This window comes from Meles meles, chromosome 6, assembly GCF_922984935.1.
Source record: "Meles meles chromosome 6, mMelMel3.1 paternal haplotype, whole genome shotgun sequence".
Lineage (NCBI taxonomy): Eukaryota > Metazoa > Chordata > Mammalia > Carnivora > Mustelidae > Meles > Meles meles.
Window position 1 is genome coordinate 64,984,735 of NC_060071.1, and position 24,546 is coordinate 65,009,280.

At 44.7% G+C, this 24,546-nt stretch overlaps 2 protein-coding genes across 2 annotated transcripts in view; one reads left to right on the plus strand and one right to left on the minus strand.

Moving 5' to 3' along the window:
- Positions 1-7,232, minus strand: part of NDUFAF1 (NADH:ubiquinone oxidoreductase complex assembly factor 1) — a 34,886-nt gene extending 27,654 nt beyond the window's left edge. Inside the window, exon 1 of the mRNA XM_046009384.1 lies at positions 6,447-7,232. The gene's annotated coding sequence lies outside the window, so the exon portion shown is untranslated. The remainder of the gene's footprint in view (positions 1-6,446) is intronic.
- Positions 7,233-7,388: 156 nt separating this feature from the next.
- RTF1 (RTF1 homolog, Paf1/RNA polymerase II complex component) overlaps positions 7,389-24,546 on the plus strand; it is a 56,804-nt gene continuing 39,646 nt past the window's right edge. The window contains exons 1-2 of the mRNA XM_046009688.1: positions 7,389-7,586; positions 24,328-24,438. Of these exons, the coding sequence (XP_045865644.1) occupies positions 7,389-7,586; positions 24,328-24,438 (309 nt within the window). The remainder of the gene's footprint in view (positions 7,587-24,327; positions 24,439-24,546) is intronic.

Here is a 24,546-nt window from a genome sequence, read left to right on the forward strand (position 1 = left end):
AATGTCCTGCACACTAAACTCCATCTCAGAGTCTGCTTCTTTGAGAACCCAACCTACAACGATTGGTACTGGGATTGATCCAAGAAAGCAGGCAATGAAAGGATGTATAGAAGCAGGGTCACTTAATACACAGCTGGAAACGAAGATCTGGTGGTCCAACTGTTAAATATTTTATCTTGGTGAATAGGGATACTATACTGGCAGACGGGAATGTACTAGTTGGTGGGATGTATCAAATAAATATAGGGGCCAAAGTAACTATAAGAATAGTGAAATTGGGTCACGGTGACTGAAAGCCAAATGTGAAAGCCAGAGGGCCCCCTTAAGGGCATATGAAGAGGGCTTCATCACTTGTAGTGGGAGAGCAGGGAAAGCTAAGGGCCAGGATAATCATCAGAATAGTCTAAGATCCAGTGATGTTAAACTCCCAAGCAAGGCAAGCTGGCTAAAGACCCTAGTTGGGAAATAATGGGAATATGACATGTGGGATGGAGATATCTGATCGGTGCCCCTGAAGATCTTGAATTCCCAGTTTCTCCTACACCCTCTGAATGTGCAGAAATGGCCCACCATCTAGCGCTTCCCTCTTCTTTGTAGACAATGCAGAAGACCAGACCCTGTAAGACTGCAGGTACCCGGGGCGCCTGGGTGGCTCAGTGGATTAAGCTGCTTGCTGCCTTCGGCTCAGGTCATGATCTCAGGGTCCTGGGATCGAGCCCCGCGTCGGACTCTCTGCTCCGCGGGGAGCCTGCTTCCTCCTCTCTCTCTGCCTGTCTCTCTGCCTACTTGTGATCTCTCTCTCTGTCAAATAAATAAATAAAATCTTTAAAAAAAAAAAAAAGACTGCAGGTACCCTTCTCAAAGTCTGCTCTTACCTCCCTGCTGGATATGAGGCTGAAAACCAGGGTTAAAACAGTACATAACCCAGTGAGGGATTTATTGGGACTCATTAAGGTGCTATCCCCCAAAGGAGCTGCAAGAACTAGCCACACATAAGATGCCAGCCGCTGGGGGAGTAACAAGGGACTGGATTCTGCAGATGCTTGATCAAGAGGACCAGACCATAAAATTGGGTTAGGGAGAATTTATTGATTTGGAAACATTCTCCTGAGATACAACAGTTATCACTCTGCTAAGACCCCAGGAAATGCTACCAGAATGGCTCTTAGGAGCATGAAAAACTACAACCCATACAAGGGGGGGGGGGGGAGTCAAAGCTGCCAGGACACATCGTGTAGGAACAGATTTAAAAACTCAGGAAAGCACAGTGAAGTAGATGTACTGTAGGAAGGCTGGAAATCCCACCGAACGATTACGTTCCATGGGAAGATCAAGAGGATACTCCACTTACTAAAGCCACAGGGAATGAGATGGTAAAGAGGTGCAACAGCATCACTGAAATTTCACTACATGCTAAAAATGCAGGCCAGGACTGACAGTAGGAGGGACTGTTACAAAACCAGGCTCACAACAGTAATGGGGGTGATAGAACTTGCAACAAGAGTCCAGGTGGCAGCACTTAACTACCAGGAGCCAGGTAGATACAATTATTCTAATAGCAGAAAGGGTGGAGTGACAGCCAAGGCTGCCTGAACCTCAGAGACTTATGGAGATGGTTAACAGAATACAGCATCTCCAAGGGCTAACAGGGTTAATCTTCAATTTTCAATCAGAAGAAATCAAGGTCGGGTGATTAACGGGCTGAGGGCAGCTGCCCCAATAAAAAGTGACATCCTTCTCCCACCTTTGCATCTGAGTTAATTATCAGACCCTGAACTCATTAATTAAGAAAAGGTCTGGTATTGTATGCAACTGATGAATGACTGAATTCTACCTCTGAAATTCATAGTACAGTACATATTAATTAAATTGAATTTAAATAAAAAACTTAAAAATAAATAAGTAAATGGTCCACTAACCAGAAGAAGGATGCTGCAACACTGTGTAGGACCGTGTAGCCATCCTGGGTGGCTCAATTGGTTAAGTGTCCCCCTCTTTTTTTATTTTTAAGACTTATTCATTTATTTATTTGAGAGAGAGGCAGAGGGAGAAGCACGGCACCCAACACAGGGCTCGATCCCAAAACCCTGAGACAATGACAAGAGCCAAAGGCAGGCGCCCAACCCACTGAGCCACCCAAGCAGTTGGGCTCTATACCGGGCATGGAGCCTACTTTTTAAAAAAAGGGAGGGGGGCACCTGAGTGGTTCAATTGGTTAAGCAACTGCCTTTGGCTCAGGTCATACTCCTGGAGTCCCGGGATTGAATCCCACATTGGGCTTCCTGCTCAGAGTCTGCTTCTTCCTCTGACCTCTCCCCTCTCACGCTCTCTCTCTCATTCTCTCCCTCTCTCTCAAATAAGTAAAATCTTTTTTTTAAAATTTCCATCTAACCTTAAAAACAAAACAGAAAAACCATGGTAAACATACACAGTAATGGTTTCCCCAGACCTTCTCTCAACGTTCACATACACGCACGTATTACCACATTCTTTTTTTTTTCTTAAGGTTTATTTTTAAGTAATTTCTTCACCCATTGTAGGGCTGGAGCTCACAACCTTGGGATCCAGAGTTGCATGCTCCACCAATCGAGCCAGCTAGGTGCCCCCGTAGGAATAATTTTTATAGTGGGAAAAAAATTCTATTTCCACGAAACTGTTAAAAAACCATTATGGGGGATGCCTGGGTGGCTCAGTCAGCTAAGCATCTGCCTTCAGTTCAGGGCATGATCCTGGGGTCCTGGGATCTAGTCCTGCATTGGGATCCCTGCTTAGCAGGGAGTCTGCTTCTCTCTCTACCTGCCATTCCCCTTGCTTGAGCTCTCTGACAAATAATTAAATACTTTTAAAAAATCATTATGATAAAAAATTCATACTCAATGTAAAAAGCTCAAACAGCATCAAAGTGTAAAAATTAAAAAATGAAAATCTCTCTCTCAACCCTCTTCCTACAGTTCCTCCCCAGACAATTATAGCTGGCATTTACTGAGTGCTTACTTTTTTTTTTTTTTTTAAAGATTTTATTTATTTATTTGACAGAGAGAGGTCACAAGTAGACAGAGAGGCAGGCAGAGAGAGAGGGAGGGAAGCAGGCTCGCTGCCGAGCAGAGAGCCCGATGCGGGACTCGATCCCAGGACCCCGAGATCATGACCTGAGCCGAAGGCAGCGGCTTAACCCACTGAGCCACCCAGGCGCCCTGAGTGCTTACTTTTTGCCAGGACATACTCTAAGCACTTTTTCAACATATGTTAACTAATCTAAACCTTATTACAACCCAAAGAGGCAGATATAATCATTATCCTCACTTTACTAAGGGAAAATTTGCACAGGTTGGGTTCTCTGGGAAGCCAACTCAAGAGGAAATTTAGAGTATAATACGTTTATTCAATCTAGACACTGCTTACTCTCCGGGCACCAGGGTGGCTCAGCGTCTGCCTTTGGCTCAGGTCATGATCCCAGGGTCCTGGGATTGAGTCCTGCCTCAGGCTCCCTGTTCAGTAGGGAGTTTGCTTCTCCCTCTCCCCCTGACCCTCCCCTGACTCTGCTCATGCACACTTGTGTGCACACTCTAATAAATAAAATCTTTTTTTTTTAAAGATTTTATTTATTTGACAGAGAGAGATACAAGTAGGCAGAGAGGCAGGCAGAGAGAGTGAGAGGGAAGCAGGCTCCCTGCCGAGCAGAGAGCCCGATGTGGGACTCGATCCCAGGACCCTGAGATCATGACCTGAGCCTAAGGCAGCGGCCTAAACCACTGAGCCACCCAGGCGCCCCTCTAATAAATAAAATCTTAAAGGAGCGCCTGGGTGGCTCAGTGGGTTAAAGCCTCTGCCTTCGGCTCAGGTCATGATCCCAGGGGCCTGGGATCAAGCCCTGCATCAGGCTCTCTGCTCAGCAGGGAGCCTGCTTCTCCCTCTCTTTCTCTGCCTACCTCTCTGCCTACTTGTGATCTGTCAAATAAATAAATAAATCTTTAAAAAAAGAATCTTAAAAAAAAAAAAAAAAGACAGGGGCGCCTGGGTGGCTCAGAGGGTTAAGCCTCTGCCTTCGGCTCAGGTCATGATCCCAGGGTCCGGGAATCGAGCCCCGCATCAGGCTCTCTGCTCAGCAGGGAGCCTGCTTCTCCCTCTCTCTGCCTACTTGTGATTTCTGTCAAATAAATAAATAAAATCTTAAAAAAAAACACTGTTGGGGCGCCTGGGTGGCTCAGTGGGTTAAAGCCTCTGCCTTCAGCTCGGGTCATGATCCTAGGGTCCTGGGATCGAGCCCCGCATCGGGCTCTCTGCTCAGCAGGGAGCCTGCTTCCTCCTCTCTCTCTCTGCCTGCCTCTCTGTCTACTTGTAATCTCTGTCTGTCAAATAAAATAAATAAATTCTTTAAAAAAAAAACACTGTTGTACAAAAAGAATGAATACTGTTACGCTGAAAAAATAAATAAAATGGAAAAAAAAACACTGTTTACTCTCAATATGGACTAACTTCAGTATATGAGTCATTTGAAGAAAGAGCAAAATCAATAGATTTCACTCAAATAAAGAACATACTTTTTTGGTTTTATTTATTTAAGTAACTTCTACACTCAACATGGGTCTCAAACTCACAACCCCAAGATCAAGAGTTGCACACTCTCCCAACTGAGCCAGCCAGGTGCCCAAAAGCCTATCTTTCTTAATTGCAGTCATAGGTCACTGACAATATTACGGTCTTTTAACATGGAGCTTGAACTCACAACCCTGAGATCAAGAGTCAGAGGCTTAACCAACTGAGCCACACAGGTGCCCCTATTATGGTCTTTTAAGTTTTTTTTTTTTTTAAAGATTTATTTATTTATCTGACAGGCAGAGATCACAAGTAGGCAGAGAGGCAGGCAGAGAGAGAGAGAGGTGGAAGAAGGCTCCCTGCTGAGCAGAGAGCCTGATGCGGGGTTCGATCCCCGGACCCTGGGATCATGACCTGAGCCAAAGGCAGAGGCTTTAACCCACTGAGCCACCCAGGAGTCCCTTAAGTTTTTTTTAGAGAGAGAGCACAGGTGCAAGAGTGGGCAAGGGGGGAGGGAGGTGGGGAGAAGGAGAGGGAGAGAGAGAATCTTAAGCAGTCTTCACCATCAGCGTGGATTCCAACACAGGGCTCTCACAACCCTGATATCATGATCTGAGCTGAAATCAAAAGTCGTTATTTAACAACTGAACCACCCAGGTGACCCTTGGTCTTCTTCTATTAACACATTTAAAGAGGGTCCTCACAGAAAGGCATCAAACTTCAGGGTGGCTAGAAACAGGGAAACCGGCTTGGTCATTTTTTTTTTTTTTTTAAGATTTTATTTAGTTATTTGACAGAGAGAGATCACAAGTAGACAAAGAAGCAGGCAGAGAGAGAGAGAGGGAAGCAGGCTCCCCACTGAGCAGAGAGCCTGATGCGGGACTCGATCCCAGGACCCTGAGATCATGACCTGAGCCGAAGGCAGCGGCTTAACCCACTGAGCCACCCAGGCGCCCCGGCTTGGTCATTTTGAGTCATTCTTGCCATGGGGTCAGTTCCAAGGATATGGTGGAGGAGAGAGGTCAAATGGTTGTATCTTAGGAAAAATCTTTTGGAGTAAAAAGGGAATTGGGCCTTAATTTTCTCTAAATCCTGAATGCATTTTCAAGCTAACTGGCATTTTCAAGCTAACTGGCAGCAAATTGGATATCTAGGTATGTGTTTAGTTCCAGGGATTCCACTAAGTCTGATATATTCTTTTATTACTATTCTAAGGCATACACACTTATGATACCGTAACTTACTGGAGAAAATAAAATTTAGACAGGAAAGGGGAAAAGAAAAAGGGAGCCAGAGAGAAAAAACTTATCAGCTTGCCTGTGTCCAGTAATGCCCAGGGAAGACTGGGATCTAACTCCCAAATTCACTGCAGAACAAAGAATTAATGACTCCCCAAAAGTTTTGAGAACATTTTCAAATTATTATTGCTAATGTTCCCTACCTGATATTCCAAATCCCACAAAGAAATCACCTCTGAAATTGCCCTTTATTTTTAAAAGTAATTCTATGCCCAACATGGGCCTCAAACTCATGACCCCAAAGTCAAGAATCATATGCTCTACAGATTGAGCTACGCAGGTGCCCCTGAGGTTGCTCTTTTAAAGATTTTTTTATTTATTTATTTGACAGAGAGAGAGATCACAAGTAGGCAGAGAGGCAGGCAGAGAGAGAGGAGGAAGCAGGCTCCCTGCAGAGCAGAAAGCCCGATGCGGGGCTCGATCCCAGGACCCTGAGATCATGACCTGAGCCGAAGGCAGCGGCTTAATCCACTGAGCCACTCAGGCGCCCCGAGGTTGCTCTTTTAATTATCTGACCTCAACAAGCATAAAACTGAATTTTTCCCTTCACACACCAGTTTCCCAAACCTCCTTTACACTTGTGTTTCTCATATTGATGACGGGCCCACTCACCATCAGCTTCCTAAGCCAGGATCTAAGACATCACTTGTGCTTGGGTCCTCTCCTTACACTGTCTCCCAAATAATATTCAGGTCCTGGTAATTCTACCTTCCAAATTATGCAGAATCCATTCACTTCTCTTCATTTGCATTGCCTCTTCTTTGGTTTGGAGCACTATCATCGCCTGCCGTAATGACACCAACAGCTTAAGTGGCCTCCTCGCCCTTGGGCTCCCTTCCTTCTAATTCATTCGCCACACTGCACCCAGAGTAATCTTTTTAAAACCCAAAGCTAATAACGTCGTTCTTCAGTTTAAAATCTTTCAATACTGAGGTTCGAACTTCTGAATATAACTTACTAGGCACTGAAGGATGTGGCCCCTGAGTCCCTCCACACACCATATTCCCTGTTCCATAATGAACTTTCAGTTCCCTGAACCCAATTTTTTCAATTATCTATGGGCCTTTGCCCATGCGGTTCTCTGCTTGGGACAATCTTCCTTCTATTCTTCTTTTGGGTAACTCGGATGCATCCTCCAGGTTCCAGCTCAGGTGTCACCTGCACAGCCCAGGTAGGCAGGCTTTATCCCTGACCGGTGCCTTCTGCGTGGTCCAGCTAACTTGTGTCTTCCAGACGGGCAAGCCCCTGACGATGCACTTGACACTCCATCAGTGCAGGCCAGTTGTAAGGCTTGTCAGAGCAGACCCAGATGATTGCAGCGCCAATTCACTACAGGTACGTAGCACACCAAGCTCCGGCACCGCACAGGAGACACACCCAAAGCTTCCAGGGGCCCGCGCAGGGTACAGGACCGCTGTCCACTGTCCGGAACCCAACCCTGTACGGGGGACCGCCTCCCACGCTGCGTCGGGGGTGGGGCAGGGCGGGGCACCGGGCGCCGGCGAACGGCGTGCGACGAGCGGGGGGCGGGGCCAGGGGCGGAGCGGAGCGCGCATGCGCGGTCGCCTTTGTGTGGGTCGAGCGGCGGCGGCGGCGGCGGCAGTGGCGGTCCCACTGGCAGGCGGGCAAGAGGGGAGTCCGGGCGGCGTCCGGCGTGGGAGCCGGGGGACCACCATGGTAAAGAAGCGGAAAGGCCGCGTCGTGATCGACTCGGACACGGAGGACAGCGGCAGCGATGAGAACCTGGATCAGGTGAGGGCAGGCCGCGGAGGCGCGGGCGGGCGGAGCGGGAGGGCTGAGTCCGGGCCACGGGAGCCTGGAGCCGGCCGGGCCCGGGGCCTCCTGGCCGGAGCTCCCGGCCCGCCCCGTGCCCTGACCTCCGCTGCCACCTCTTTCTTGTCCTCCCAGCAGCACCAGGGGCCCTCAGAGTCCGGTCGGGGCCTGGAGACAGAACCCCGAGGACTTGGCGCCTTGGGCGGGGAGGCGGGGCAGGGACCAGGCTGGTGGGCCTCGGGCTTGGGGGACCAGAGGGCTCCGTGATCTGCCGGGGTCCGATCCGGGCGGCGGGCTCCAGGCCCGGCGATCCGGGCCCAGAGAGATAGGAAGTATCGCCCGCCAACCCGGGAGGCTGGGAGATTTTGGAGGAGGTGCAAGGGTGAGTGTGGGGGTGGTGGGGGCGGGGGGCGAGATGGTGCGGGCTCTGGAAGGTGAAGTTTTTCAGACTAGAGTTGTGGACCTGGAGGAGAGACACCCTTAAACGTTCCGGAGAACTTATGCCGTGCTTGATGAGGAAGACTTAGCTGTGGGCACAAATCTGTTTGGCAACTAGGGTCGTTTGTGGTTGAGAAGGGTGCCCGTTGAGATGTCAGACCAAAGAAAACTCTTGGGAGAAGGAAAGAGGCCAAAAGTGGAGAAATATATAGGAGAACTTGGAAGGGTTATGACTGAGGCCTCTTGGCTCTTTTCATGCAGCATCCCAGAATTCTTTCTTACTTGAAGATTGTGCAGGATTGAAAGTAACTTTTGGTCTCACTGTCTTGGGGTTGAACTGTTTTTATGCTCTAGAAAATATTGTAGGGAGAAAGCTGTCCTTTACAGCAGTGCTCTAGTGATACTAGAAGATTGAAAGAGAGGGCCCCCCCACATGTTTTGTGAACAGATGACACAAAGAGTATGTAAGAGGTAGTAGCTTTATAAGTTAAGAAGAGAGAGTACTGAATTAAGAATCTGAAATTTTGAGTTCTAGGCTGGCTGTGCTGTTTTCTAGCTATGTATCTTTTGTCTGTAACTGTAAACTCTAGATACAATATTAGCCTTGAGTATCTAATTGGGCTATTAAAAAGATCAAGTATTTGTAAGAATTAATATTGGTATGAACACTTGCAAACTAAGGCTTTTGTATAAATGGCTCCTTGGGGGTTCTTTGTATTAGGCCACAGGTCTCAGGACTGAAGTATTAGGGCATGAAATAGGTAAACTTTAAGAAGAAGGGCCTGTAAATGTGTTTAAGAAAAGAGGACTGTTTTGAAAATGGTATGGAGGTGGGAAAGTAGGCTTTACCAAAGGGAGAAAACCTTGTTTGGGGATAGGAATTGAAAGGTAAGTTGAAAATGTTCTCACTGAAAGCCTCCTGAAATTTACAAAAATATAAAAAATATATTCTTGGCTGGAAAAGTTTGATAATTTTAGATTGGCACTTAGGAGGATTAGAACTTTTTCTTCTTTTTTTAATTTAGAAATGTGGGTATTTCCAGTAAAAACACCAGCTACCATTTACGTAGTGCTTGGGGTGAACTAGTCACCTCAAGTGCATTATTTATTTATATTGTCAAGTTTTCAGATTATGATGAACTTTATGTCATTTTCTCCATTTTACATATGAGGAAGATGGAGGTTGAAGAAGGAACTTACATAGGTTCACACAACTTGTTACTGGTAGAGTTGGAATTTGAACTCCAAATCTGCACGATAGTAAGGCACATACTCTTTACTATACCAACTCAATCTGTTAGTCTTTTAATTTTTCAGAGTGCAAAATGAGAATGATGTTTTGTGGTCATTTTCCTTGTTGCTAGAATTCATGTTTGTAAAGTATATTCAGTAGTGTGGAGGAAATTGTTATATCAATTAAAAAGATTATTTGGGAGCTTCCTTGGTAAAGCACTCTAAGACATCTGTTCTGATGGTGAATGAACTAAGCTGCAAATTACTCTGTCTGTAATGATTGCCCACAGAATTCTAACAAATGAAATGAGTTCAGAGCTCCCTTTTGTGGTAGAGAGGTTTTACCTGATCCACAAAGAGCTAGCTCTTCCAAAGTGGACACTGGAAGGGATTGCAACTTTAAACCCAGCTCTGTTTATAAAAAGAAATTAGCATAAAATTTGTAAGTAATACCTAATAGAATTTAACAGCAATTTCAACTTTCTCCTCTTCAGCTACAGTTAGGTGGCATTCTTTTATCAGATGGGAACCAGATCAAAACTCCCTTTCTCTGCACATCCTAACAGAGGCGCCTGTTCCTTCTGTCTGTTCAGCAATGCACCAGGCTCTCAGAGGAGTGAAAAACAAAGATCTCTGCCCTCTAGAAGTTTTCACCAAAGACCGTTAGGAGAATATCAAAGTCAGGCTGGTTTGGGGGTCTTTGGAATCCTCAGAATAAAATCAATGCATCTGGGCCTTTCTTTTTTTAATTTTTATTTATTTATTTGACAGAGAGAGAGATCACAAGTAGGTAGAGAGGCAGGCAGAGAGAGAGGAGGAAGCAGGCTCCCCGCGGAGCAGAGAGCCCGATGCGGGGCTCGATCCCAGGACCCTGAGATCATGACCTGAGCCGAAGGCAGTGGCCTAATCCACTGAGCCACCCAGGCGCCCCGCATCTGGGCCTTTCTAACCAAGATGCCTTGGGCTGCTCCATCTAGTTCTGGGTCTTCATTGTGGGTATAACGTCATATTTGCTGTCTACTGTAAGGTCCTTGTGGAAAAGACAAAACCATAAGAAATCTCTGAGTGTCTAGTGTAAGAGTGAAGCAGTTAGAAAGGAGGTCCTTGTTCCCAGGTTTTCCAGATGGGAGTAGAAGTCATTATGTTAGAAATATTATTTCCAACTTAGTTCTTGCTGAAGGTAAGGCAGGTGAACCTACTATGCTGATTTTTCCTGGTGGTGGGAGGACGACCACCTGTGTCAGAAGCTGCCTGGGTTGCTTGTTTAAAATGTACTTTGCAGGAGCTCCCATCCCAGACCTACTGAATCAGACCCTCAGGGGATAGAGCCCTGGACTCTGCATTTTTACCAGATACAGCCCAGGTACTCATTTATGTTAACGATTGAGTCTACTGTCTGGGTGCAAGCTAATCTTTTTGGTAAGACACTCTGGGTGGTTTGGGAGAGAAATAGCCTCTGTCCCGTCTATAGTGTGTGCACAGGAAGAAAACTGGACAAAGATGTTGGAGGTAGCAAAGCTCTTGGCTATTCTAAATCTTGAAGCTGTTTGAATTGTTGGGATGCTTTTTATTGAGACCTATTTCCTTTTTTCCTTTCATGATGGGAAGAGAGGTGTGTAGGAACTGAATTGGAGTAGTTTAAATTGTTTTAACTTTGGAAGATTTTAAAAACTCAGACCTTTGAGAATTTGAAGGATTTCTTTTTACATGTGACCTCTTAGTGACCTTATTTTTTATGTTGGGCATACCGTTCAACATTTTTTTAAAGGATTTCTTTATTTTAGACAGAGAACTAGCGGGAGGGGCAGAGGGAGAGAGCATCTTAAGCAGATTCTGTACTCAGTGCGGAGCTGGATGCAGGGCTCGATTGCATGGCCCTGAGATCACAACCTGAGCCAAAACCAAGAGTCAGATGCTTAACTGACTGCACCCCCCTCCCAGGTGCCCCATCTTGAACATTTTAAAATTGCAAATCCTCAAGATACTTGCTTTTGGTGCCTCTTGGAAAAGAGCTTGAGGCATACCTAGGGTTTTGTTGTTTTTGGTTTTTACCCTGTCATGTACTTCCATGGGTATAATGTACGTGAGTCATTACGAATAATATTTATGCAGTGGGTCTTATAAAATGAAAAGCATCCAAGATAATAAAGAAAAAGCGTTCTCTGTTCAGATCAATACAACTCAGTATTTTAAAAAACTTTACTCTGCCTTAAGAAAAAACATTGGGCTACTTGGGTACTGGAATGCTTTATTTCATAATATCCTCTCATTTAAAATGGTGATGTTGTCATGTCCTCTTTTTCTCTGCTTATGATACTTGAAGTAGCAATAATTAAATTTGTCTTTGAAAGAACAGGCCCAGGGGGTGCCTGGGTGGCTCAGTGGATTAAGCCTCTGCCTTCGGCTCAGGTCCTGATCTCAGCGTCGTGGGATCAAGTCCCGTATCCGGCTCTCTGCTCAGCAGAGAGCCTGTTTTCTGCCACTCTCTCTGCCTGCCTCTCTGCCTACTTGTGATTTCTCTCTATGTGTGTCAAATAAATAAATAAAATCTTTAAAAAAAAAAAAAGAAAGAACAGGCCCATAAGTATTTTCTAGCAGTTATTTTTAGATATTATATGTAAAAAAAAAACAAAAAACCATTGTTATAAAGTATCCTTCCATAAACCTTCCCCATAAAAGTTGGGAAGTTTATTGTTTTTTTTTTGTTTGCTTGTTTTAAAGAAAGAGATTCTTTTTTTTTTTTTTTTAAGATTTCACTTTTTAAATATTTTATTTATTTATTTGACAGACAGAGATCACAAGCAGGCAGAGAGGCAGGCAGAGAGAGAGGAGGAAACAGGCTCCCCGCAGAGCAGAGAGCCCAATGCAGGGCTCGATCCCAGAATCCTGGGATCATGATCTGAGCTGAAGGCAGAGGCTTTAACCCACTGAACCACCCAGGCGCCCCTAAGATTTTACTTATTTATTTGACAGAGAGAGATCACAAGTAGGCAGAGAGGCAGGCAGAGGGAGAAGCAGGCTCCCCACCGAGCAAGGAGCCCCGCGAGGGACTCGATCCCAGGACGCTGCGATCATGACCTGAGCCGAAGGCAGCCGTTTAACCAACTGAGCCACCCAGGCGTCCCAGTTTGTTTTTTAAAAGATTGTATTTATTTGAGAGAGGAAGAGAGACCACAAGCCAGGGGAGAGCCAGAGGGAGAAGCAGACTCCCTGCTGAGCAGGGAGCCCAACACAAGGCTCACCCCAGGACCCTGACCTGAAGGCAGATGCTTAACTGACTGAAGCCACACAGCCAGTTTAAATTGGGAAATTTAAAAGTTGTGCCTCTTTTGTAGTCTTTTTTTTAAGATTTTATTTATTTGTGAGAGAGAGAGGACTGAGAGAGAGAGAGAGAACACATGAGAGGTGTCGGAGCTGGATGTGGGACTCATCCCAGGACTCCAGGATCCTGACCTGAGCTGAAGGCAGTCGCTTAACTGACTGAGCCACCTAGGCGCCCATGTGGTCTTTTTTATATTAGAGCAGAATTTCGTAGAAGTCTAGGATGAAAAACTTGCGAGAAGTATGAAGGTTTTGGTTTTGGGTGGGTTTTTTTTTTTTAAGATTTTATTTATTTATTTGACAGAGAGTTAGTGAGAGAGTGAACACAAGCCAGGGGAGAGGGAGAAGCAGGCTTCTTGCTGAGCAGAGAACATGATGTGGGACCCGATCCCAGGACCCTAGGGTCATGACCCAAGCCAAAGGCAGATACTTAAGGACTGAGCCACCCAGGGACCTTGCTTGTGAAGCTTTTAATTTGTGTCCTATTGTTGCATCCAGCTTGATGTAACTCCTTTGTTAATTTCACTCACCTTTTCTGTGCAAGGAAGATTGAGTCTCATGGGAGCTCTAGCAGAGACGCTTTTAGGAAAAACTCAACACCAGATCTGTATGGTGTATTTATTGCTCCCTTCCTAGACTGTAAGTTCCCCAAGGGCAGAGATTGTTTATCTTTGAACAAATGTGTTAGACAGTGTTAGGCACTGAGGCTACTGGGTCAACAAAATGGAAGCAGTTTCCACTTTCAAGGACATTACAGGAGACAGAGGAGGAGGTGAGTGTGGGGCAGGCATTGCTCATAGTCATTTCGTCAGTTTCATTAGCGGCTGTGAGGGAAGAGCAGTGATAACTGTGAGAGTATGGCAAGTGGCCCTAGACTACCCTGGAGGGAGTAACACACGGATTTGGAATGTGTTAAGGAAAAGATTAGGAGATGAAGAGTACAGAGATGTGTTGCGTGTTCATGGTTGAGGGACTGGCATGCTCAAAAGCATTGAGGCAGGAAGGACCTAGCACCCTAATGAAACTGAAAGAAACACACAGCGACTGGAGTATAACAGGTTGGAGAGAGAACGTACAAATGAAACTGCAGTCGACCCTGTTTGGAGCCTTTGAAGATGGAAAAGTCAATTTAGTGAATCAAAACCAGCATTAAAAATGAAAATGAAATTGAATCAAATAGAAAACACCAGGGGTGCTGGCTCAGTCAATAGAGCATGTGACTCTTGATCTCGGGGTTGTAAGTTTGAGCCCCATATTGGGTGTAGCAATTACTTTAAAAAAAGATCTTAAAAAAGAAAGAAAACATCATGTATCAGACTTAGTAAAAAGGAGTATTGTTTTCTGTAACCTGTATTTTGCATATATACGATTATACTGGCTCATGAAGTAGAATTGATCTTACTGTGAGCTGGGGTTAAAAAGTTTTAAGTTATTGGTAGGGCCATGTTGGCAATGTTAAGGACTTTGGACTTGATTCTGAGGGTAATGAGAAACCACTGAAGGTTTTTAAGCTTGAAGAGGTGGTCAGGTTTGTCTTTTAAAAAGTTTGCTTAGGGGCACCTGGATGACTCAGTCTGTTAAGCATGTGCCTTCAGCTCAGGTTGTGCTTCCCAGATCCTGGGATCAACCCCCACGTCAGGCTCCCTGCTCAGCCAGGAGCCTCCTTTTCCCCCTGCTTGTGCTTTCCCTTGTGTCTGTGCATTCTCTCTCTCTCTCTAAAGAAAAACAAAGGGATGCCTGGGTGGCTCAGTGGGTTGAGCCTCTGCCTTCCACTTGGGTCATGATCTCAGGGTCCTGGGATCAAGTCCTGCATGAGGCTCCCTGCTCAGCGGGGAGCCTTTTTCCCCCTCTCTCTGCCTGCCTCTTTGCCTACTTGTGATCTCTCTCTCTCTGTCAAATAAATAAATAAAATCTTTAAAAAAAACAAAAACACTTTGCTTAGGCTGTTATGTGGAAAGTAATCTGGAGAAGGGACATCAGTTAGGTGGCAGAGAGAGGAGTCCAGGTGAGAGATGGTGGAAAGCATTAGTTCCACTAGAATGGAAGCTCCAGGCAGGCAAGGCTGTTTGTTCACTATAATATCCCTGCACTTAGGCCAGTGCCTGGTGTGCAGCAGGTACCCTGTCAGTGGTTGCTGAATGAATGCCTGACTTGGATGGTTTTGGTACTTACAGAGACAACTGAAGTACTTTTGAATGGATGGAAAGGAATATTCAAGATAAAATGAGAGGACTTGATGACTGGTTGTTCCTGTCATGAGATGGGGAACCCAGGGGGAAGATGAGGTTTAAAGGTGAAGAGTTTAAAGTTGTCTGTGATAGATCTAAGGGGAGATGTCGAGTGGGTAGTTGAAAATAATGCCTGCCTGGGCTGCCTGGGTGACTCAGTTGGTTGAGTGTCCGACTCTTGACTTCGACTCAGGTTCTGATCCTAGGATCCTGAGATCCAGCCCTGCATTACGCTCTGCACTCAGCTCAGAGTCTGCTTGTCCTTCTCCCTCTGCTTCTCTGTCTCTCTGGAATAAATAAATAAAATCATTAAAAAGAAAAAAAAATGCCTGACAGGGAGTAAGCACTTAATCTTTGTTGAATATGCAAATGCTACTTGGCCTATCTGTGGTGGGAAGTGTTCTGACTTTTCTGGTTACAGCAGGCTTACTCAGAGATAAGAGTGTCAATTTGGGAGTTCTGACTCCAGCCCCTCTACTGTAATACTGATACCCCTTCTTTAAAAGGGTAGAAGAAATGTGCATTAGTTAGAAAGTATATTAGAAAAGGGAACCAAGTAAAAACAAGTAACAATAGTAGAATTTTTTTTTTAAATTTTAGGTACCTTTTAAATGGGTTGAAAAATGATTCTGTCAGTTCTGTAATGTGGGCATTTATACAACTCAGTATTTTATCTACAGTTACAATTACTTGGCTGGAAATTTGAAGGGGAAGTTGCCACATTTAGTGGCAATCATGTGAAATACGAAAGATTGTTATACTGCCGCTTCGGAATTAAGTTGGAAGGGCATATATATATATATATATATATATATATATATATATTTTTTTTTTTATTGTTCGGATTTATTTTCTTTCAATAAAAATAGTAGAGGGGCATATGGGTAGGTCAGTATTTAAGCATCCAACTCTTTTTTTTTTTTTAATTTAAGATTTTATTTCTTTGCCAGAGAGAGAGAGAGAGAACAAGCAGAGGGAGCAGCAGGGGGAGGTAGAAGCAGGCTCCCTGCTGAGCAGGGACTCATTTCCCCCCCCAAGGTTGAACTCAATCCCAGGACCCAGGATCATGGCCTGAGCCTAAGGCAGACACTTAACAGTCCCTAACCCTAATCCCTAAACATCCGACTTTCAGTTTCAGCTCAGGTCATGGTCTCAGGGTCCTGGGACCAAGCCCCACATCAGGTTCTGCACTCAGCATGGAGTCTGCTTTTCTTCCTTTCTCTCTCTCTCCCTCTGCCCCTTCTCCTGCTTGTGTGCACATACGCTCTGTTGCTCTCTCTCAAATAAATAAATCTTTTTTTTTAAAAAGCATTAAAAAATAAAATGAGTGTGGGACACCTGGGTGCTCAGTTGGTTGAGTGTCTACCTTAAGCCCAGGTCATGGATCCTGGGATCCTGGGATCAAGTCCCATATCAGGCTCCCTGCTCAGCAGGGAGCCTGCTTCTCCCTCTGCCTGTGCTGTCTCTTTCTCTTTCTCCATCTCTCTCTGACAAATAAATAAATAAAATCTTAAAAAAAAATAGAAATAGTAGATGCTTGTTGATACAGTTCCAGCAAAACAAATACCTCCATGTCCCAAAAACATACATATACACAGTGGCTCCATTCCTTACTCCTGAAAGGTAACCAAGTGTCCACCTCTGGAATCCTGTTCCTCTACTGATAGTTTTGTTATGAAAGAAAGAGTAGGAATTAACATCTTAAATTTTTTCTTTTCTTTTCTAGGGTGGGAGGAGGGAGAGAAAGTGAGAGAGATGGGCAAGGGCAGAGGGAGAGGGAGAATCTTTTTTTTTTTTTAGGATTTTATTTATTTATTTGACAGACAAAGATCACAAGTAGGCAGAGAGGCAGGCAGAGAGAGGGAGAAGCAGGCTCCCCGCCGAGAAGAGAGCCCGATGCGGGGCTCGATCCCAGGACCCTGAGATCATGACCTGAGCTGAAGGCAGAGGCTTCACTGAGCCACCCAGGCGCCCCGAGAGGGAGAATCTTAAGCAGGGTTCATGCCCAGTGCAGAGACCAGCATGGGGCTCAGTATCAGAATCCTGAGATCATGACCTGAACCCAAATCAAGAGTCAGACACTTAACCTACTGAGCCATCCAGGTGCCCTGATACCTCAGATTTAAACATATGTGACTTATTACTCTTTCCTCATCTCTCTAGTTCTCCCTCTTCTCTTTGTCCCTGTGACTACTTCTCATGTCCAGGTCACCAACCACTCTGATGACATTCCTATGGATTCCTTCTGACTCCTTCCCGCACTTGTGCTCTGGCCCCTCTCTCAGTCAAAATGTTCCTCTCTCAGTCAGAATGCTCTTTTAAAAACCCTCTGGGGATGGTTACTCCACTTAAAACCATTTGGTGACTTCCTATTGCCTTCAAATAAGATGCTTGCTCCTGGTCCTGTTTTATAAACACTGGAATGATCTAGTTTCTTCTTACCTGTAACCAACCTTTCGCTGTCTGCCCCTTGCCTGCCAAGCTCCAGTCACACTGGTTCTTCTTCGTTTTTTGTTTGTTTGTTTTTTTTTTTTAAAGATTTTATTTATTTATTTGACAGAGAGAGATCACAAGTAGGCAGAGAGGCAGGCAGAGAGAGAGGAGGAAGCAGGCTCCCCGCGGAGCAGAGAGCCTGATGCGGGGCTCGATCCCAGGACCCTGAGATCATGACCCGAGCCGAAGGGAGCGGCTTAATCCACTGAGCCACCCAGGCGCCCCTCTTCTTCATTTTTTGACTAAGCCAAGCTGTTGCCAGCTTCAGGGCCTTAGCTGTTCCATCTGAAGATGTCTATCCAGAAAACTGCACCTCTCTTCCCTCCTTCAAAGTTCCTGGTCTCAGCCTAAATGTCATTGCCTCAGAGAAGCCTCCTCAGATCACTGTATCTCAGATACATTCCCCATTCACTTGATTCTCTTCTTCTTAGCACTTATCATGAGATGTAATGAGTTTTTTCTGTTTATTATTTGTCTCCTTCACTCAGTTTTAAATTTCATGAGGTCAAGGACTATGTATCCTTTTTCATGACTGTCTCCCCAGGGCTTGGTGGTACATGATAAGTGCTGGTAGTCAGGTGACCATCTATCCCAGTTTGCCTGGAACTGAAGAGTTTCCTAGAATTCAGGACTTCGGTGCTAAAACCAGGACAGTCCTGAGCAAACCAAGATGTTTGGTCATACTAGCTCGTAGAAATTATTTATAGTAATTAGTTTGTGGAATGAATAAGGAAAAAAGAGCTCAGCATGCTAATTAGCCATAAAAACCTCTGAGGCCTATCCATAGAGTTTAGTCTCATTTCGGGGGGTGGGGGAGAATATTTATCCCACTTTCATGTGATCATGGGAGGTTTGATTAAAGAGATGAGGTTTAATTTCCTTTAAGTAAGTGAGAGGGAGCTAAGTTGCTTTACTACCAATTGATCCTGATATGACATCACAAAATCTACACTGTGAATGATGGGGAGGGGGATTAAATCTTAAGGTTTATGAATCTTAACATATTGATGGGATTAGAAGTCTAACCTTAACCAGAATAATGCTATTTTAACAAAGATTACCTTAGTGCTGTTAGACTTGCTTTATTTTAGGGTCTCAATTTTGGCAGTCTATTTTAATGTTAAATACAGCTTTTAAGCAATGTTAATGAAACTCTAGAAGCCAAATGAGGCATCCTACACAGCCATACCTGTAGTATGTTGGGCATTAGCCTTAATTTAGCCAGCTCTGTAGTTCGGCTTAAATTTTATATACCATGCTGTCACCCCCGACTGCCATTCCCTTAGATGAATACCGAGATAAGTAGGGAAGGTTTTTACTGGATGGGATGAAATAGGGACGGTGATGGGAGAGAACCACTGTACACACAGACTTATCTCAACAGCATGGTACAGTTGAATCCAGCTGGCAGGAGAGAGCTGCCAGTGGACCTACAGCCGGTGCGTGAATCAGTTCTAGATTGACTTTCAAAGTCCAGGTGTTGAATCAGTCACCCCTACACGTGGTCAGTCTGATGGTCTTTTCACATGTGCATGTTCGCAAGACCTTTCTGTTGCATGTTGGTCTGTTTACCTGTACTTACAAGCCCTGAGTAGACTAGCAGACTTAACTATAAAGAGAACCTTGACATGGGTTCCCCCAGTAACTCTGCACAAATCTTAACTTGTGGAAAGGGTATATATCACACTATTAAGAAGGTCTTTGCTGGGGCCCTCAGTGGGTTAAGCCTCTGCCTTCAGCTCAGGTCATGATCTCAGGGTCCTGGGATCCAGCAGGAAGCCTGCTTCCCCACCCCTCTGCCTGCCTCTCTGCCTGCTTGCAATCTCTCTCTGTCAAATGAATAAATAAAATCTTAAAAAAAAAAAAAAGTTCTTTGCTGTCACCATACTATGGTTAATATGGTATTTGTGTCCTAGGAGGTCTGTGTCTATCAGATGCAGTTGTTCATTGGTGAAGGAGAGCCATTATTAGGTTTTTAGTATAGAGGGGAACTTTAACAGGAAGGTAATACTAACATTTTAACACTTTAGTTACAGTAACTTTTTTTTTAATATTTTATTTATTTATTTGACAGATAGAGATCACAAGTAGGGAGAGAGGCAGGCATAGAGAGAGAGGAGGAAGCAGGCTCCCTGCCAAGCAGAGAGCCCGATGCGGGGCTCGATCCCAGGACCCCGGGACCATGACCTGAGCCGAAGGCAGAGGCTTTAACCCACTGAGCCACCCAGGTGCCCCCCCTTTTTTTTTAAAATATTTTATTTATTTATTTGACAGAGAGAGAGATTACAAGTAGATAGAGAGGCAGGCAGAGAGAGAGAGAGGGAAGCAGGCTCCCTGCTGAGCAGAGAGCCCGATGTGGGACTTGATCCCAGGACCCCGGGACCATGACCTGAGCTGAAGGCAGCGGCTTAACCCACTGAGCCACCCAGGCGCCCCAGTTACAGTAACTTTTAATGAATGTCTACTAATAGTTAATGTTTCAGGATAGGATTTGATTGATAGTTATCTAAATCCTGTTAAAATGAGTTGATATTAAAACAGATTTCTAGTACATCTGTGAACCTCAAAGGGTCAGGAAAGAGATTACATACCAGAAATCTTTCTAAATTTTATAAATTTGCATTAAGATAATGTAGGGAAAAAGATAGCAGTAAAGGCCATATGCCAATTACCGTGTAACCCAGCAATCCCACTTCTAGGTATTTACCCAAGTGAAATAAAAACTTATATTTAGGGGGGCGCCTGGGTGGCTCAGTGGGTTAAAGCCTCTGTCTTCAGCTCAGGTCATGAACCCAGGGTCCTGGGATCGAGCCCCGCATTGGGCTCTCTGCTCAGCAGGGAGCCTACTTCCTTCTCCTCTCTCTCTGCCTGCCTCTCTGCCTACTTGTAATCTCTGTCTGTCAAATAAATAAATAAAATATTTAAAAACAACAACAACAAAAAAAAACCTTATATTTAGGGGCACCTGGGTGGCTCAGTGGGTTAAAGCCTCTGCCTTCACTCAGGTCATGATCCCAGGGACTGAGCCCCATGCGGAACCGAGCCCCACATCAGGCTCTCTGTTCAGCAGGGAGCCTGCTTCCTCCTCTCTGCCTGCCTCTCTGCCTACTTGTGATCTCTATCTGTCAAATAAATAAATAAAATATTTTTAAAAAATCATATTTAGGGGTGCTTGGGTGGCTCAGGCAGTTAAGCATCTGACTCGATTTTGGCTCAGGTCATGATCTCAGGGTCTGGGGATCAAGGTCCACATTGGGCTCCAAGCTCAGCAGGGATGAGGATTTTTCTCTCCTTCTCCCTCTGGCCACGCACCCCCTGCCCGACTCAAGTTATCTTGCCCACACACACTCTCTTTCTAAAATAAATTTTTTTTGGAAGATTTTATTTATTAAGATTTTATTTATTTGACAGAGAGTTCACAAGTAGGCCAGGGGGTGGGGTGGGGAAGCAGGCTCTGCACTGAGCAGAGAGTCTGATGGGGGGGCTCGATCCCAGGACCCTGAGATTATGACCTGAGCCAAAGGCAGAGGCTTAGCCCACTGAGCCACCCAGGTGCCCCTTTATTTATTTATTTTTTAAAGATTTTATTTATTTATTTGACACAGAGAGACAGCGAGAGAGGGAGTCGGAGAGGGAGAAGCAGGCTTCCCACTGAGCGGGGAGACCGATGCAGGGCGGATCCCAGGACCCTGGGACCATAACCCAAGCCAAAGGCAGATGTCCAAGACTGAGCCACCCAGGCACCCCAAGATTTTTTAAAAATTTATTTAGGAGAGAGAGCACAAGCAGGGGGGAAGGGCAGAGAGAGAGGAAAAGGTTGAAGCAGACTTCCCCCTGAGTAGGAACCTTGATATGGGCTTAGTCCCAGGACCTGGATATCATGACCTGAGCTGAAATCAAGAGTTTGATGCTTAACCAACCAAGTCACCCATAAAATAAATCTTTAAAAAAAACCAATCTTACATGTACATAAAAACCTACATATGAGGATGTAATTACCTCCAAATGGAAACAACCCAAATGTTTTTCAGCTGGTGAAGTATGGTACATCCACACAATGGAATACTACTTAACAAGAAAACGGAACAAACTACTAATATGTGTTGACACATGGATGAATCTCAAAGGCATTATGCTAAGAAGCCAGACCCAAGAGGCTGCATACTATACGATTCTATTTATGTGATAGTCCGCAATAGGCAGATCTGTCTTTAGGCGCAGAAAACGGGTCTGTGCTTGTCAGAGGATGGAGAAGGGTTATAAAGAGCACTGACTTCCTGAAAAGGCTGAAGATCGTGAGAACATTTTACTTTTTTTTTTTATACCGAAACAGTAACTCCTCTTGACCAAATGCAAATTATAGCAGTATTTGTGGGGATGATAGAATTGTTCTTTATCTTGATTGTGGGAATGATTAAACTGTATGTCTTTGTCAAATTCTTAGAATTTATACATAAAACAGGATAAAATGTACTATATGTAAATTACATCTGGTTATTTTTTAACTTTTCAATTTTTATTTATTTATTATTTATTTATTTATTAATTTAATCAGAGAGAGTGAGCACAGGCAGGGGGAGTGGCAGGCAGAGGGAGAAGCAGGCTCCCCGCAGAGCAAGGAGCCTGATGTGGGACTTGATCCTAGGACCTTAGGATCATGACCTGAGCCAAGGGCAGCTGCTTAACCGACTGAGCCACCCAGGCATCCTATTTATTTATGTTTTTAAAGATTTCATTTATCATAGAGAGTGTGTGCGCACATGTGCATACGCACGTGGGTGGAGGGAGGGACAAGGGGAGAAGGACAAGCAGATGCTCCACTGAGCACAGAGCCTGTTGGAGGGCTCAGTTCCAGGACCCAAGATCATAACCGGAGCTGAAGCCAGATGCATAACCAACTGAGCCACCCAATTGCCCCTGTTTTTGTTTTTGTTTTAAAGATTGTATTTATTTATTTGACAGACAGAGATCACAAGTAGGCAGAGAGACAGGCAGAGAGAGAAGAGGAATCAGGCCCCCTGCTGAGCAGAGAGCCCAATGTGGGGCTCGATCCCAGGACCCCGGGATTATGACCTGAGCCAAAGGCAGAGGCTTTAACCTATTGAGCCACCCAGGCGCCCCTTTGTTTTGTTTTTTTAAGATTTTATTTTTAAGTAATCTCTATACCCAGTGGGGGCACTGAAACCCACAACCACAAGATTAAGAGGCATGCTGCATGGACTAACCCAGCCAGGTGCCTTTTCAAGATTTTAAAACACAGTAAACACACGTACTTATTGCTGTAATTTGCATTTGGTCAATAGGAGTTACTATTTTGGAATGAAAAAGTAGAGTGTTCTTATGATCTTCAGCCTTTTGAGGAAGTTGGTGTGGTACCTCTCTTCAGTCAAATGAGAAGAGTAACATTTCATGACTGCTTATGAAGGAAGAGAGCCGGTCAGCTGTTAATCTGAGAAGGTCATTTTCTCATTCTGGCCAGCAGAGTATACTCCTAAAATAGAAAGAGACTGGAAGAAGAAAACAGATACTTTGTAGCAGTCTATTATTTTAAAATCCATCTTGGCATTTGACCTATAATTGTATAGCACCATCATCATCAATAAATAACATTACTAGTATTTATTAGTTGTATTTTTCTCTTTGTTGGCAGAAGGGAAAATGTTTTAGAGTGGTAAACCATGACTGAATTACAAGGTAGGGTTCTGTCTGCCCTGGTTTGAATTCTGGCTCTATCATGTACTAGCTGTGTTACCCTGAGTAAGTTTCTAATCTTTCCTGGTGCTTAGTTTCATCTTCAAATGGGGATGATGACAATACTTCAGGTTGTCATAAAGATTCAATGTTAGATAGGGCAGTAAAATTTCAAACTGGTACTAATATTACAGAGGGCAGGAACTAGATAAGTTTCCTTTTGTAGCATGTTTGAGTGACTGGACTGAGTTGGTGAGAAGTAAGAGGAGAGAGGAACCATGTGAAAGCAAAGTCTGGTTCTAGCCATGACACTTAGTGGCACATCCCTCCCCCTGTAATCTGTCATAAATCACCAGGACAAGCCATAGTCGTGAATGGGAACATTTGGGTTGTCAAATTAGGATACTGATGTAGAAGCCAGAACACTTACTGCTGTTGTCAGGCTCTGGATTAAACACCAAAAATAGGGGTGCCTGGGTGGCTCAGTAGGTGAAGCCTCTGCCTTTGGTTCAGGTCATGATCTCAGGGTCCTGGGATCAAGCCCCACATGGGGCTCTCTGCTCAGCAGGGAGCCTACTTCCCCCCTCTCTCTCTGCCTGCCTCTCTGCCTACTTGTGATCTCTCTCTCTCAAATAAATAAATGAAATCTTAAACACCAAAAATATACTTATTTCCCTCCGTGGTTCAAGCATTCAAAATAAAAGATGGTCTTAGAAGGGCTCCTGGGTGGCTCTGTTGGTTAAGCATCTGACTCTTGATCTCACGTCAGGTCTCGATCTCAGGGTCAGGAGCTCAAGCCCCACTTTGGGCTTCTTGTTGGGTAGGAAACCCACTTAAAAAATAATTATCTTAGCAAATTGTAGTTTGTCAGCTTTATTCAGAACAGTCCCACAAATCCAGTTTTTCCATGATTTACATTAAGAGGATGCTTGGAGTATTAGCTATACCAGTAAGAACAGTGAGCAAATTACCTTTGAAAATATGGTTCTCAAATCAATTCCGAAGAATCAGTACTTCTGTAGCTTATAGAGGAAATGATCGCAATTTGGGAATAACCTCCAGTTCTGTTTTTCAGTCTTTTCCCATTTGAGACGTACATTTCCCATTAAGAAGAAAGGGACAAATTTTGAAAACATTTCTTTAGTGCTTAGGAATACTGGCAGCCTGTCTACTTGTGTGATAAAAGTTCCCATGATGATGTCTTTTGATTGAAAGCACAAAGAGGTAGAAGAGACCTAGGGAAGGTGGGCATTTTGCTCTTCTTGAATGTTTTTTCTGTGTTGAACAAACTCATGTGTCTGCTTCTGCCCTGTTAGGAGCTGTTGTCCCTGGCGAAGCGGAAGCGGAGTGACTCTGAGGAGAAGGAGCCGCCTGTGAGTCAGCCTGCAGCCTCCTCAGACTCAGAGACGTCCAACAGTGATGACGAGGTGGGTGTGGAGGGCATCAGCCCAGGGACTGAGTTGTATTTGAGGGCCCTGAGTTGGTGACTCCTGACAGCCTCTTTTCCTTAAACTGAGACCTTACTGCCTGAGATG